At 40.5% G+C, this 14,727-nt stretch overlaps 2 protein-coding genes across 35 annotated transcripts in view; one reads left to right on the top strand and one right to left on the bottom strand.

Annotated features, from left to right (window-relative positions):
- The window catches only part of EEF1AKMT1 (EEF1A lysine methyltransferase 1), a 189,734-nt gene that overhangs the window by 97,951 nt on the left and 77,056 nt on the right, over positions 1-14,727 (top strand). For 2 of the 7 annotated variants that reach the window (XM_054528792.2, XM_054528784.2), the window contains one exon: positions 8,250-12,385. The exons of 2 other annotated variants lie outside the window; for them this stretch is intronic. In XM_054528792.2, the coding sequence (XP_054384767.1) occupies positions 8,250-8,263 (14 nt within the window). In that variant the 3' untranslated portion in view covers positions 8,264-12,385. 3 more of the 7 variants (XM_063715110.1, XM_063715108.1, XM_024257699.3) reach the window with 3 other exon arrangements.
- IFT88 (intraflagellar transport 88) overlaps positions 1,549-14,727 on the bottom strand; it is a 133,847-nt gene continuing 120,668 nt past the window's right edge. For 24 of the 28 annotated variants that reach the window (XM_024257689.3, XM_024257691.3, XM_054528770.2 and 21 more), the window contains 2 exons: positions 2,106-2,216; positions 1,549-1,862 (listed from right to left, as the gene is read on the bottom strand). In XM_024257689.3, coding sequence (XP_024113457.2) covers positions 1,741-1,862; positions 2,106-2,216 — 233 coding nt within the window. In that variant the 3' untranslated portion in view covers positions 1,549-1,740. Of the gene's footprint in view, positions 1,863-2,099; positions 2,217-14,727 lie in introns of those variants that run through there. The other 4 variants (XM_054528778.2, XM_054528782.2, XM_054528780.2 and 1 more) reach the window with 2 other exon arrangements.

Below are 14,727 nucleotides of genomic sequence, written 5' to 3'. Positions count from 1 at the left end.
AGCTGTTCTATAGTAACTAGAATGAGATCCAAACTGTCTTTATAAGGCTGTACATGCTCTGAACCCTGCCTACCTTTTGGATCTCATCTCCTTTCCCTTTCCTGCCCATGTAGCACACCACCCACATTGCTGGATCCCAAACCCTCTCACTCACTGTCATTGTAGCTCAATAACCCTGTGACACATCCAGATCATTCATTTTTCAGTGTGCAGCACTTGCTGCTCCTTCTGCTCAGAACACTGCTTTCTTCTCACCATTCTAGTGTTAATACCAAGGCCACCTCTTAGAGTCCCTCCTCCATAATCACTACCTATTGTATTACTCCATTTTGTTCTCTTAACTGTAATTAACAATATCCAGAGTCCTTTAAAAACATATTTTCTGGCCAGGCACGCTGGCTCACACCTGTAATCCTAGCTCTGGGAGGCCAAGGTGGGCGGATCACGAGGTCAAGAATTCGAGACCAGCCTGACCAACATGGTGAAACCCCGTCTGACTAAAAATACAAAAATTAGCCAGGCGTGGTGGTGCGCGCCTATAATCCCAGCAACTCAGGAGGCTGAGGCAGGAGCATCGCTTGAAACCAGGAGGTGGAGGTTGCAGTGAGCCAACATCGCACCACTGCACTCCAGCCTGGGCGACAGAGTGAGATTCCATCTCAAAAAAAACCCAAACGAACAAAATGTATTTTCCATCTTCCCCACCAGAATTTAAGCTTCTTGAGGGCGAGGTATAGTTCTTTTTCACTACTGTACCCCCCAAATTTTAATGACTTCTCTGCACATACTGGATGTTTACTGTATTTGTTGGCTGTCTCATCAATTAGAGCATAACCTACTTTGGGAGCAAGGAATGTGGTCTAGTTTTCCTCCCTCGCAGCTAAGAGCAGCATGCACATTGCAGAGACAATGGTAAGTAAGATGATTGAGGGGTCCATTCTCTTTGGTATAGTGTTACAGATAAGCCACTTCTGCTGACTTCCTCAGCATTATAATTCCTCTGGAGACTCTAGACCAGCCAAACACATTGCTAAAGAAAAATGCAGGCAGTCCTGCCCCCACCCCACTAAGTAAGTCACAAATGGGAAAAGCAATCTTAAGAGTTGTTATTGCTCTGTGCTATTGGTGCACACCCCTGGGCTGAAGTAGAAAGGAACTTCGGAAAGGAGCACTAGGGTTATGGTTTGGTATTTAATCCCATTACGCTTTATACTGCTTCCAAAACATAATTGTTTTAATTGTGTTTCTAATCCCCACGAGGCAAATCTTCCAAAGAATTTCCGAACTCCAAGCAATTTAAGTATGAATAGAAATTGTGTCTATGTCCACACAGCATTTTTCAAGCTGCAAGCCATGAAATCAATGTAGTGACTTCACTACTAGCACTTTGTTTGAATGAAATTATAGAAAATATTAGCATGTATTGCAATAATAAGGGAAAATTTTTATGACTACATACACAGATATGTACCAGGTTGTGTTATGAAATTTATTTCTTCCTGTGTGTCAATGTTTTCAAAAAGCTAAGGAAGTCACTGGCCTAAAGTATTAGTTTTACCTGTTTTTATTCCTTAAAAGAAAAAAACAACTTAAATGCATACGTACAGAATAGAATACACTTATTTAAAGTTTTGACAGTGAAAAAAAATTGCAGGTTAGATATTTAATCCAACGTTTAACATGAGGATGATCTCATAAGGCAATTTCTTTCCTTTAATAAATAACATATTAAAGTGAATATTATTCTGGAAGCAAATCATCTCCTAATTCTTCATCAGCAAAATCATCCTCATCAATCCTTTTTTTGGCTGCAGTTTTTGGTCTTTCTATTTGAGGGCCAAGTGGGTCCACATAGGACGCATCTAGGTTTCAAAAGAGATTGTCATGTTAGAGTTATGTAAACAAACAAAACAAAACAAATGTGAAACCATCAGGCTCATAATCAAAATGAATAACTCAGAGTAAACAGAAATGGTCTCCCAAGTCATTTTAAATTTTATCTGTAAATATCAAATTCTTAAGAATTCCCAGCGACACCTTTTGGCCATCTCACCAGTCTTCTTCAGACCTGCTATGCCTGGAGGAACTGGGTGGAGAGTACTTGCCTATTTCTTTGTTACTGCTACTTTCATAAGGTTCATTTGTCCCAGGTAAAGCTCTGAGTCTGGCATTTAGTCGTTCACCTTTACTACTGGCACTATAGTTCTGGCCACTGTCTGAAAACACAAAAATAAAAATGCATTTGTTTAATATGTTGAGAAAACATAAAACTACATTATGCATCTTAAAGCATACTTATTTGCCAAGAAACAAGCAGGTTGTTTAATCTGGAAGCCAGCTTCTTAGGGATGTAATTCTTGTTTTCTGAAATTTAAAAGAAATATCTTGTGGGAATCTATAATATAGATAAAACATCACTTAAGAGTAGTCTGTATATGTATTCTTTCAAATGTGTGCTTACTTATAGGTTTCAATTTTATAGAAGAACTTAAGAGAAAGTAAGAGATCACCCTGACTAGTATAACCTAGCAAAGAACAAAGCACCTGAAGAAAGAACAAATGGGAAGTCACAAGCTCAGATCAACCTCCTATCGTGGCTGGAGAGGGGCCCTAAAACCACATCACATGAAAAACAGCAGAGGAGGCTAGGTAAACTTAACCTAGTGGGCACAGAACCTAGATCACACAGGCACTTTCTTCAAACATTTGAAGTATGTTCACAGAGAAGAGGATTAGACTTCCCCTGTATAGCAGGATAGATTTTGGCTTGATATAATGACAAACTTAAAAAAGAATTATAATTGCCCAAACAGGCAATGGCTGCCTTAGGAAAAAATGTTAATATGTATCACTGAGGATTTTCAGATAAAGCTGAACACTAACATTAGTAGGAAATGTTAGTAGTACTTTTTAACTAGACATTTATGTGACATTTTCTAAAAGAACTACTCCTCTAGCCCCACAGTTTTCCTTTCTTCCCCTTAGAATTCCTAGAGTGATATTTTTTTTTATTATGTAAGCCTCACTTTTAATAAGAGTAGTCCACTGATAAACACACTGACCATTTCGTTTTTGAATATACTTTGTTTTTAAGTTTACTCATAATGTCTCTGGGAATAAATCAGAACAAGATGGTCTTTAAAATCCCCACATTTTAAGATTGGCCAGCTGACCCAAAATAGTAAGTCTTCTCTAAGGTTCTTATCCAAAACCTTACCATTTCCCCTACCACTGACGTTACGGGAAAATAAAGCTCTTTAGTGTATTGAATATGTCTACACACTTTAGTACATTTTAAATTATTTTGTCCCTCTCTATTTTTTGTTAAAACAAAAGTTAATTTTTTCCATGCAGAAATGTATATGGGTGTCTTTTAAACTGCCTGAGTGAGCTCAAGTCAATAAAGTTTGAAAAACATTGCTCTAGGGATATTTCTTTTACTTTGCTTTTTTTCTGAATAATGTATATCCTACCTGTCTCCAAGAAAGGTTTAAGATAAGCCACCAAATATATACACAATAACTATATAGCAATCTTTTAAAAGATGAATGAGTATGTGAGAAGAAAAGTTTGGGTAAGAAACGTAAAACGAAGTTGGCAGGGAGTGGTCCAAACAGTAAGGCAAACCTTCTTGCCTTAGGGTTTGCAGTCAACGAAGGGCGAGGGCATACATAGTTCTTTGACTCATGGGTACATAAGATATGACAACCAATGTCTCCACAAAAATGTAAGTGTTCTCATTACAGAGATAAGATGGAAATGCCTCACAGAACTGCTCACTGAGGAATACTGTGGACTGTCAGAAACACACCCTCATTAGCAAATATGACAATGTTATTTCACTTTTTATATAGATGTAAATTACCAACAAAACCCTGATAGCTCCCTCAGGCACCCCAAACCCTTCTGAAATCCAAATCCAAATTCCTAGCCTGAAAGATTCAAATTTTTGTGGAAAAAGCAAATCTTTAAAAAATAAAACCTGGGGCCGGGCATGGTGGCTCACGCCTGTAATCCCAGCACTTTGGGAGGCCGAGGCAGGCGGATCACGAAGTCAGGAGTTCGGGACCAGACTGACCAACATGGTGAAACCCCATCTCTACTAAAAATACACAAATTAGCCGGTGGGGGGTGGTGCACGCCTGTAATCCCAGCTACTCAGGAGGCTGAAGCAGAAGAATTGCTTGAGCCTGGGAGGCAGAGGCTACAGTGAGCCAGATCGTGCCACTGCATTCCAGCCTGGGCTACAGAGCGAGATTCCATCTCAAAAAAAAAATAAATAAATAAATAAAAATAAAGTGCTTATATAAAAAATAAAACTTGGTTGGGCAGAGTGGCATGCACCTATTATCCCAGCTGCTTGTAGGGATGAGGTGGGGGGATCACTTGAGCCCAGGAGTTCAATGCTGCAATGAGCTATGACAGCACCACTGTACTCAGCCTGGGTGATACAGCAAGACCCCATCTCTAATATAAATAAATAATAATTACAATATTTGTAGTCTTTGAAGATTGGACTCTATAGTTTCTGTTGTTGCTTACTCTTAGTGGCTTATTTCCTCATGCGTGCATACTTTTTCTTAACTGTAGGTTCTTATTCTTTGGAACTTAAAAGTGCATTCCTCCAAGGAGGATTTAAGTTTATTTCTTGTAGGCACCTTGTAGCCTCACCAACTCAAGTCCACTTTAAACCAAATTTTCAGCTTGGTGTTCTTCAGAACCCACAGATATAATATGTATTCTAGCTCCAAAACTATGTGAGTGAAGGCTTACTTATGGTTAGGAATTATCAAAGGAGCTCTTGTTTTCTACATTAGAACCAAGGTGAAAATCCGTCATCTGTAGGGTGGCCTCTTTTCTTTTCTTTTTTTTTTGAGATGGAGTTTCGCTCTTGTTGCCCAAGCTGGAGTGCGATGGTGTGATCTTGTCTCACTGCAACCACCGTATCCCGGGTTCAAGCGATTCTTCTGCCTCAGCCTCTCGAGTAGCTGCGATTACAGGCATGCGCCACTGCGCCCGGCTAATTTTTCTTTCTTTTGTATTTTTAGTAGAGACGGGGTTTCACCTTGTTAGCCAGGCTGGTCTCAAACTCCTGACCTCAGGTGATGCACCTGCCTCGGCCTCCCAAAGTGCTGGGATTACAGGCTTGAGCCACCGTGCCCGGCCAGAGTGGCCTCTTTTCGACTTGACCTACTCAGAGTATTGCCGGTGAGAAGTCCTACCTTTGTGACAGGGATTCTTTGATCCAACCTCTGCTCTGGCCTTTTTGACACCCCAGGCCTTATCTCTTGGTCCCCATGAGTGTCTATAATCTGAGGTTCTCAATCATGAGGGATTAACTAGGCAAATGCCAGCTCCTGCACTTGCTTACTCTTTTGGATTTAAACTTTCTAGATCTTTTTGGCCTCCAAAGAATTTCCTTCTTTCCTACCAACTCGGCCATGCATTTTTAAAGTTTTTTTCATTTTATTTTTTCCTTCTCCTTTTCTTTTCTTTTCTTTTTTTTTTTTTTTACATTCAACATACCATTTTTAGGAGCGCTATACTTGGAGTTTTCCTGAATATTTAGACTATCTTACCATCAGACATAGATATCTGTAATAATTTTATAGTCAGTAGAAACACACAAAAATGTCATTTAAAAGGCTAAGTCTAACCCCTTTATTTTTCAGATGAGAAAACAGGCTTAGGATAGTGAAGTGAAGTGACTTGTTCAAGAGTGCATAGTTGGTGACAAGATCAGCACCAAAACCCAGCCTTCCTGACTGCCAGCCTGGTCCTTGCCTGTTAGACAAATAGTGCCTCTTTAGCAAAGGATCTGTGTAAAGTGTGGCACCTGGGCCTTATTCATATTCAGATTCCAAGCATATGCTATTCCAAGCTCAGCAGTTTGGCTCGCCCCACAAAATGTGGCTATCTTAATAATGACAGTTAAGCATTTAAAGGAAACTCACAATCTCTAATATCTTTTCACTACCCTGTATTTTAGACCCTTCTGCTGGCCCCAGAACAACCTGACCCCCTCCTTGCCTTATTAAGCAAGTCTGCAAAAAAATCTTAACATATTTCTACTTGGTGGCTGACTACATCGTGACTTGACCAATGTTTTTACAAGGCAATGCATACTAAGAAGATGACCTATTTGTAACATTTTAGAGCGACGTAGTTTTAAAATATGAGGTTTTATTTATTTTTTGGTAAGAAAGTGACTTTTAAGCTGGGTGTGGCGGCCTGAGCCTGTAATCTCAGCTACTCAGGAAGCTGAGGCAGGAGGAGAATTTGAGGCCAGGAGTTCAAGAAAGTGAGTCTTATAGAAGGCTCTATTCACAGGATAAATTAAGTAAGGTTAAGGGGCTAACTACATAAACTTTGCTGAAAATTTCTCTCCAAATAAAAATGAATTGTTTCCAAGGAAAGACAGTCTTTACTAATTTAGAAAGAATATGGTTATGAGCATGAAAATAATTTATAGCAGTAATAAACTTAAGATAGAAAAAATAACTGTACAGGGAAGATGAAAAGCAGTGTCCTTCATTTTTGCTAATTTTCTAAACAGGTTACGGCAGAGATTTTTATCATATTTAAATTCAATGATTTTGTGAAACTGAGTACATAGTACATTTATATAAGTAATGAAAATAAGAAAAATGTATCAATTTCTTTAACACCACCGATGCTATTTTAAATTCTGATGAGTGTTAACTGTGCTCCTGCTCAGTACCTTATGCTGTTCACACCCAACAGAGGCAAAAGGAGTTGCAGCCACTGCCTTCAGGAACTTTACAATCTGTGGGTGACTTTTACCTTAAGCATTCACTATAAATAATTTCCATGATGTCATACCTATAACACATTTTAAAGATTCAATAAAAGTACTTGCCTTTCCTGCATTTTTCTTATTTTACTGATTTCTGTATGAACATTATTTTGCTTAGAGAAAAGTAAAAAGGAAACTACGTTGTGTAATTATTATTACTGACTTTACTCCAGTTGCAAATAAGATTGTCTCTTGGAAGTTATATCATCTCTCAGAGCTGTTAAGTGATCCAAGTCTATGGAGCTCCCAATGGCAACAGCATCCCCCTTAAACATCAGCCAAGGAAGTTTGATGTGGGATCTCACCGCAGTGGGGAAGAAGGGGCCTGTAATAACTGCTCCAGGGTGACACAACTGTGGAGAACATAATTCAACTTGGAATTATTTCCAGTTGAACATTTAGTTTATTCCCAATGTTTCTACCACACATATTGTGATCAATATGTGTGTACATAATTATTTCTTTAAAGTAAGTTCCTATCAAAGGTTATGGGCATTTTAATTAATTAATTTATTTTTTGAGATGGAGTCTTGTTCTGTCTCCCAGGCTAGAGTAAAGTGGCACAATCTCGGCTCACTGCAACCTCCGCCTCCCGGGTTCAAACGATTCTCCTGCTTCAGCCTCCTGAGTAGCTGGAACTACAAGTGTGTGCCACCATGCCCAGTTAATTTTTGTATTTTTAGTAGAGACAGGGTCTCACCATGTTGGCTAGGCTGGTCTCGAACTCCTGACCTTAAGTGATCTGCCTGCCTTGGCCTCCCAAAGTGCTGGGATTACAGGCGTGAGCCACCGTGCCCGGCTGCGTATGGGCATTTTAAAGGGCTTGATGAATATTTCCAAACATTCCCAGCAGGGTGTGCCACTTAGAACTCCCCCCAGCAGAATTTAGTTAATAAAGAGTGCTCATCTCATCTCATCCTTGCTATCCTTGGGAATTACCTTTTAAAAAATTCATTGCTAATTTTATGGGTTAGTTTGTGCTGGTAGCAAGCCCTAAGCCTGTCATAAACAGGCCTTAAAGAAACTGGCCATAAACAGGATTTCTGCAGCAATGTGACATGCTGGTGGTGGCTATCACACACACTACTAGAAGTTGTTGGTTTACTGGAGCAGGGCAAGGAAAACCTGGCCCCCCTGAGCGGAAAACTGCTCAAGCCATAAACAACAGCAGGAGCAGCCTGTGCCTTAACAACATGCTTTTGCTGCAGATAATCAGCCAAGGCCTGTTTCTCTGCTCCTCACTAAAAATGCTTTGTTTCCCATAAGGAATGCTTTTAGCTAATCTATAATCTATAGAAGCAATGCTTAGCACTGGCTTACTGTCAATAATATGTGGGTCAGACTCTGTTTGTGGCTCTCAGCTCTGAAGGCTGTCAGCCCCCTGGTCCCACTCTGCACTCTATTTCTGTGTCTATGTCTTTAATTCCTCTAGTGCTGCTGGGTTAGGGTCTCCACGACCGAGCTGGTCTCGGCAAGCGGCGCCCAACATGGGGGCTCGAACCCGGGTTGAAGGGTCGCCGAAGCGACAGTTGGAGAACGTGGAACTACGCTGGGGGACACCGGAGTACTCTTAAGCAATCCCTGTGGTGAGTAAGAAGGGGAGCTTGGAAGCATCAGGGTAACAATGGACAAGGGTCGAGCAGGCATGAGGCTTGAGTCTGCTTTGGCATCTCCTCAGAAAAGGAGGAGTGAAGGTTAGCACCAGCTGACTTATGCAACATTTTAGTGTGGTAGAGAAATATTGCCCCTGGTTTCCAGACTGAGGAACTATGAATGTAGAGGTCTGGGAAAAGGTAGGCAACACACTGAAAAAGGCATATAAGGATGGTGCTGAGGATATTCCTATAACTCTCTGGTCAGTGTGGGCTCTGGTTTGTTCCACCTTGGAGCCTTTCCATACAGATGACAAGGAGGAGGAATCAGAGGAAGGAGAGTGTAACAAAGTAACTAACGGAAGACGTGACAGAGCAGGTTTGCTTGCCCGCTAAAGAGACAAAGGAGGGAGAGGTTTATTCCTATCCCTCTATAACCCCTCGTTATTTTGAAGAAAAAGAGTGGCCTGACTCTCCAGATCTCTCTTTTCCAGAGGACACTGGGCAAAAAGTAGCTGCCCCAGTGACTGTTCCAGCAGTGCCTCGAGCGACTGCTCTCAGTTCTATTTAGGCAGGAATCCAGCAAGCTAGATGAGAGGGTGATATGGATGCTTGGCAGTTCTGTTAGAATATACTCACCTAATCAACAGGGGAATATTATGGCTACATTTGAGCCTTTTCCTTTTAAATTCCTCAAAGAATTTAAACCAGCTATTAATCAATATGGACCAGGTTCTCTTTTTGTAATGGGGCTGTTAAAGAATGTTGCTGTCTCCAGTCAGATGATGCCAGTGGGGACGGCAGGATTACTTCTAGGTAGGTCTAGTTTAAATTTAAAAGGAGTGCAAGTACATACAGGATTCACTGATTCAGATTACAATGGGGAAATTCGAATTGTTATATCTACTTCTGTTCCCTGGAAAGCAAAGCCAGGAGAGCGTATAGCACAGCTCCTGATTGTGCCATATGTGGGAATGGGAAAAAGTGAAATTAAACAAACAGGAGGATTTGGAAGCACAAATAAACAAGGCAAAGCAGCTTATTGGGTGAATCACATTACTGATAAACGTCCTACCTGTGAAATAACTATTCAAGGAAAAAAAATGAAAGGATTGGTAGATACAGGAGCGGACATTTCCATCATTTCTCTACAGCACTGGCCGTCCGCATGGCCAATTCAACCCATTCAATTTAACAGAGTTGGAGTTGCTGAAGCCCCTGAAGTATATCAGAGTAGTTATATTTTGCATTGTGAAGGGCCCAATGGACAACCTGGGACTATCCAGTCAATTATAACTTCTGTATCTATAAATTTATGGGGGAGAGATTTATTACAGCAATGGGGAGCACAAGTTCTAATTCCTGAGCAACTATATAGCCCTCAAAGTCAGCATATGATACAAGAGATGGGATATGTGCCTCGCATGGGATTAGGAAAAAATTTACAAGAGTTAAAGAAACTGCTTCAAGCAGAAGGACAGCATTCTCATCAGGGTTTAGATCATTTTTGATTGCGGCCATTGTTAAGCCTCCAGAACCTATACCTTTAAAATGGTTAACAGGTAAGCCAATTTGGATAGAGCAGTGGCCGCTGAGTCAAGAGAAACTGGAGGCTTTAGAGGACTTAGTTACTGAATAATTAGAAAAAGGACACATAGCTCCAACATTTTCTCCCTGGAATTCTCCAGTCTTTGTTATTAAGAAAAAATCAGGTAAATGGAGAATGTTGACAGATCTTAGAGCCATTAATTCAGTTATACAATTTATGAGGGCACTGCAGCCAGGATTGCCTTCTCCTACTATGATTCCTAAAAATTGGCCTTTAATAGTCATAGATTTAAAAAACTGTTTCTTTACTATCCCCTTAGCTGAGCAAGACTGTGAACGGTTTGCATTTACAATTCCTGCGGTAAACAACTTGCAGCCTGCTAAGCGTTTTCACTGGAAAGTGCTCCCACAAGGCATGTTAAGCAGTCCAACAATTTGTCAGACTTATATAGGACAAGCAATTGAACCTACTTGTAAAAAATTTTCACAGTGTTACATTATTCATTATATAGATGACATTCTTTGTGCTGCCCCGACTCGGGAAATATTACTCCAATGTTATGATCACTTACGAAACTCGATTTCTCGAGCCGGTTTAATTATAGGTCCTGACAAAATTCAGACTACTCCTCCTTACTCCTACTTGGGGACCTTAGTAAATGTCACTACGGTAGTGACACAGAAAGTAACCATACGTAGGGATCAACTGAAAACACTGAATGACTTTCAAAAATTACCAGGGGACATTAATTGGATACGACCTGCTCTAGGCATTCCTACCTATGCCATGAGTAATCTATTTTCTATTCTTAGAGGAGATCCTAGTCTCACCAGCCCTCGTCAATTAACAAAGGAAGCTGAGGCAGAGTTACAGCTGATTGAGAAGCAAGTGCATAAAACTCAAATAAATAGAATAGATCCAACAAAGACTTTAGACTTGCTGATTTTTCCGACACAGCATTCACCTACTGGTGTTATTGTTCAAGAGCAGGACTTGGCAGAATGGCTTTTTCTTCCACATACTAATTCACAGACTCTAATTCCTTATTTGGATCAAATTGCTACTCTGGTAGGAAATGGGAGAACCCAAATTGTTAAATTGCATGCATATAACCCTGGAAAAAGTATTGTCCCTCTTACAAAAACAAAAACACAACAGGACTTTATAAATAGTCTTGGCAAACCCATTTAGCTGGTTTCGTAGGTGTTCTTGATAATCACTTTCTGAAAACAAAATTATTTCCATTTTTAAAATTAACTAATTGGATTCTCCCTGGGATAACTAAATCTAAACCAACTGTAGGTGCTGAAAATGTTTTTACAGATGGATCTAGTAATGGTAAAACTTTTTATTCAAAAAGTAAAGTTTTCCAGATGCCCTATACTTCAGCTGAAAAAGCGGAGCGTGTAGCTGTAATTGAGGTACTGACTGCTTTTGAGATGCCTGTCAACGTAATTGCTGATTCTTAATACGTGGTTCATTCCACACAGTTAGTTGAAAATTCTCAGCTACAATTCCACACAGATGAACAACTGATGACTTTATTTACCCAATTACAAACTGCAGTTAGGAACAGAATGCACTCTTTTCACATTACTCATATTGGAGCTCATACAACTCTTCCAGGACCTTTGACTCCAGGGAATCAAATGGCTGATTGCCTAGTTGCTACTGAAATATCTAATGCTAGACGCTTTCACAATTTACCCATGTTAATGCCTCTGGTCTCAAACGCAGATACAGCATTACCTGGAAAGAAGCTAAAGCTATTATCCAGTGATGCCCAACTTGTCAAATGGTGCATTCCTCATCTTTTACAGGAGGAGTTAATCCTCGAGGACTGGAACCTAATTCTCTTTGGCAAATGGATGTCACCCATGTTCCCTCATTTAGGAGACTAGCTTATGTGCATGTACTGTGTAGATACATTTTTCTCACTTTGTTTGGGCTACCTGTCAAACAGGAGAATCTTCTACCTGTATTAAATGGCATCTTCTGCAATGCTTCATGGTCATGGGAATTCCAGCTTCTGTTAAAACGGACAATGTCCCAGGCTATACTAGCCAAGCTCTAGCTACATTTTTCTCTATATGGAATATTAAACACATTAGTGGCATTCCATATAATTCACAAGGACAAGCCATTGTGGAACGAATGAATCTCTCCCTAAAATGACAATTGCAAAAGCAGAAGGCGGGAAACAGGGACAGTGATTATAGGACTCCACACATGCAACTGAATCTAGCATTACTGACTTTAAATTTTTTGAGCCCAACTAAAGGCCAGATGCTATCAGCAGCTGAACAGCATCTACCGAAACCAGCTGCAAAGATAGAAGCGGAACAACTGGTTTGGTGGAGAGATTTGATAATAAAAAGTTGGGAAATAGGTAAAATAATAACATGGGGTAGAGGTTATGCTTGTGTTTCTCCAGGCCAAAACCAGCAGCCGATTTGGATACCATCAAGACACCTGAAACCTTATCATGAGCCAGATGCCAAGGAAGAGATTTTGGGAGGAACCCGAGGACCCCCCGGTTGCAGCCATGTTGAGACTGACAATAAGGAAGACACAAGTCCTGGCGAGCAACACTCGTCGGGCACAGCCACCCCACTGGGGCCAGATCAAGAAGTTGACACAGATGGTGGAAGAAAATCTGAAGAAGGCGGGACAACCAGTTACAATAAGTAATCTAATGGTGGCTATGATGGCTGTGCTCACCATTGCCATGCGTATTTCCCCAGTGACTGCTGAAACAAAAGACAATTATATTTATTGGGCATATATTCCTTTTCCACCACTTCTACAGCCAGTAACATGGTTAGAACCCCCAGTGGAGGTATACACTAATGATAGTTTTTAGATGCCTAGTTCTATAGATGATAGCGGCCCGTCTAAGCCCCAAGAGGAAGAAACAATTATGAATATCTTGTTGGGATTTGAGCATTTACTTATTTGTTTGGGAAAAGCCAATGGGTGTTTACCTCCCAGTCATCAATCCTGGCTGGCGATAGTGCCTGAAAGTAACATCTCCATGACACAATTACATATGCTTTCTGGTCTTAGTATTTATCACGATTATTATGCTCCTGTAACTGAAGTTTACCGCCCTCAAAAACCCATCTGTAAAGTGGATTGGACATGGTCAGCAAAAATGAAGGTATTTGCTTGGGAAGATTGTGTTGCAAGGCAGGCAGAGGTGTTGTGTAATGATTCATATGGAGTCATTATTGATTGGTCCCCTAAAGGGGCATTTATGAGGCTCACCTCTCAATCTGTAAGTAATGGTCACCCTGCATGTAAACAAAATAATCAGATGGTGGACACGATAAGAAGTACAGCAAGAGTTCCTATTATTTGGGCATATGGTGGTATAGTGGTACCTCAACCCCAAATGATATGACCTGATGTAAGAGCTAAACATAAAGAGTTATGGAAAATATTAATGGCACTGAAAAAGATAAAGATTTGGGAAGGAAAATATACTAAGCCAACCCAACATAATCCTAATTACATGTTAGAATTGGCTCACAACAATTCAGTCTGGATACATAGTTGTGTCTGTCCGCCTTTCCTGTTTGTAGTGGGTGATTTAAAACTTGATCTCCCTAATCATCATATGACTTGTCAAGAATGTAGATTGTTTTCTTGTGTGAATTCTTCCTTGTATAATACTGATCATTCTATTTTAGTAGTAAGAGCCCAAGAAGGCGTATGGATACCTGTAAAGCTTTCCCGTCCTTGGGAAGCCTCTCCTTCTGCGCATATTATTACTGAAATTCTTCGATAGATTTTGAGGCACTCTCGGCGTTTAATTGCCACTTTATTTTAATCATTACGGGATTGACTGCTGTCACAGCTACTGCCACGGTAGCTGGAGTTGCTTTGCATTCCATAGTACAAACAGCAGACTATGTAAATAATTGGCAGAAAAATTCTACTCCGCTGTGGAATTCCCAAACTAATATAGACCAGAAACTAGCTAATCAAATCAATGATCTCCGACAAACTGTAATGTGGCTAGGAGATCGAGTAGTTAGTCTGAAATACAGAATGCAGTTACAATGTGATTGGAATACTTCTGATTTTTGCATTACTCCTCATCTGTGTAATGAAACACAGCACGAGTGGGAAAGAGCTCGGAGACATTTAAAGGGTCATACTGGAAATTTATCTTTAGATATTGTAAAACTGAAGAAACAAGTATTTCAAGCCTCTCAGGCACATCTGACGCTAATGCCAGGAACTAAAGTGCTTAAAGGAGCTGCAGATGGATTAGCAGCTATTAACCCGTTAAAACGTATCAAGACACTTTGAGGCTCTGTGATTTCAATGATGATTGTGCTTTTAATCTGTGTTGTCTGTCTTTGTGTAGTCTGCCAATTCAGATCCCAAATCCTGCGAGAAGTAGCCCAGCGTGACAAAGCTGCCTTTGCCTTTATCGCTTTGCAAAAACGAAAAGGGAGACATGCTGGTAAGCAAGCCCTAAGCCTGTCATAAACAGGCCTTAAAGAAACTGGCCATAAACAGGATTTCTGCAGCAATGTGACATGCTGGTGGTGGCTATCACACACACTACTAGAAGTTGTTGGTTTACTGGAGCAGGGCAAGGAAAACCTGGCCCCCCAGAGCGGAAAACTGCTCAAGCCACAAACAATAGCAGGAGCAGCCTGTGCCTTAACAACATGCTTTTGCTGCAGATAATCAGCCAGGGCCTGTTTCTCTGCTCCTCACTAAAAATGCTTTGTTTCCCATAAGGAATGCTTTTA

The sequence above is a fragment of the Pongo abelii genome, chromosome 14 (genome assembly GCF_028885655.2).
Source record: "Pongo abelii isolate AG06213 chromosome 14, NHGRI_mPonAbe1-v2.0_pri, whole genome shotgun sequence".
NCBI classification, from domain to species: Eukaryota; Metazoa; Chordata; class Mammalia; order Primates; family Hominidae; genus Pongo; species Pongo abelii.
Note: the sequence above shows the minus strand (reverse complement) of the source record. Positions and strands in the feature narration are given on the sequence as shown.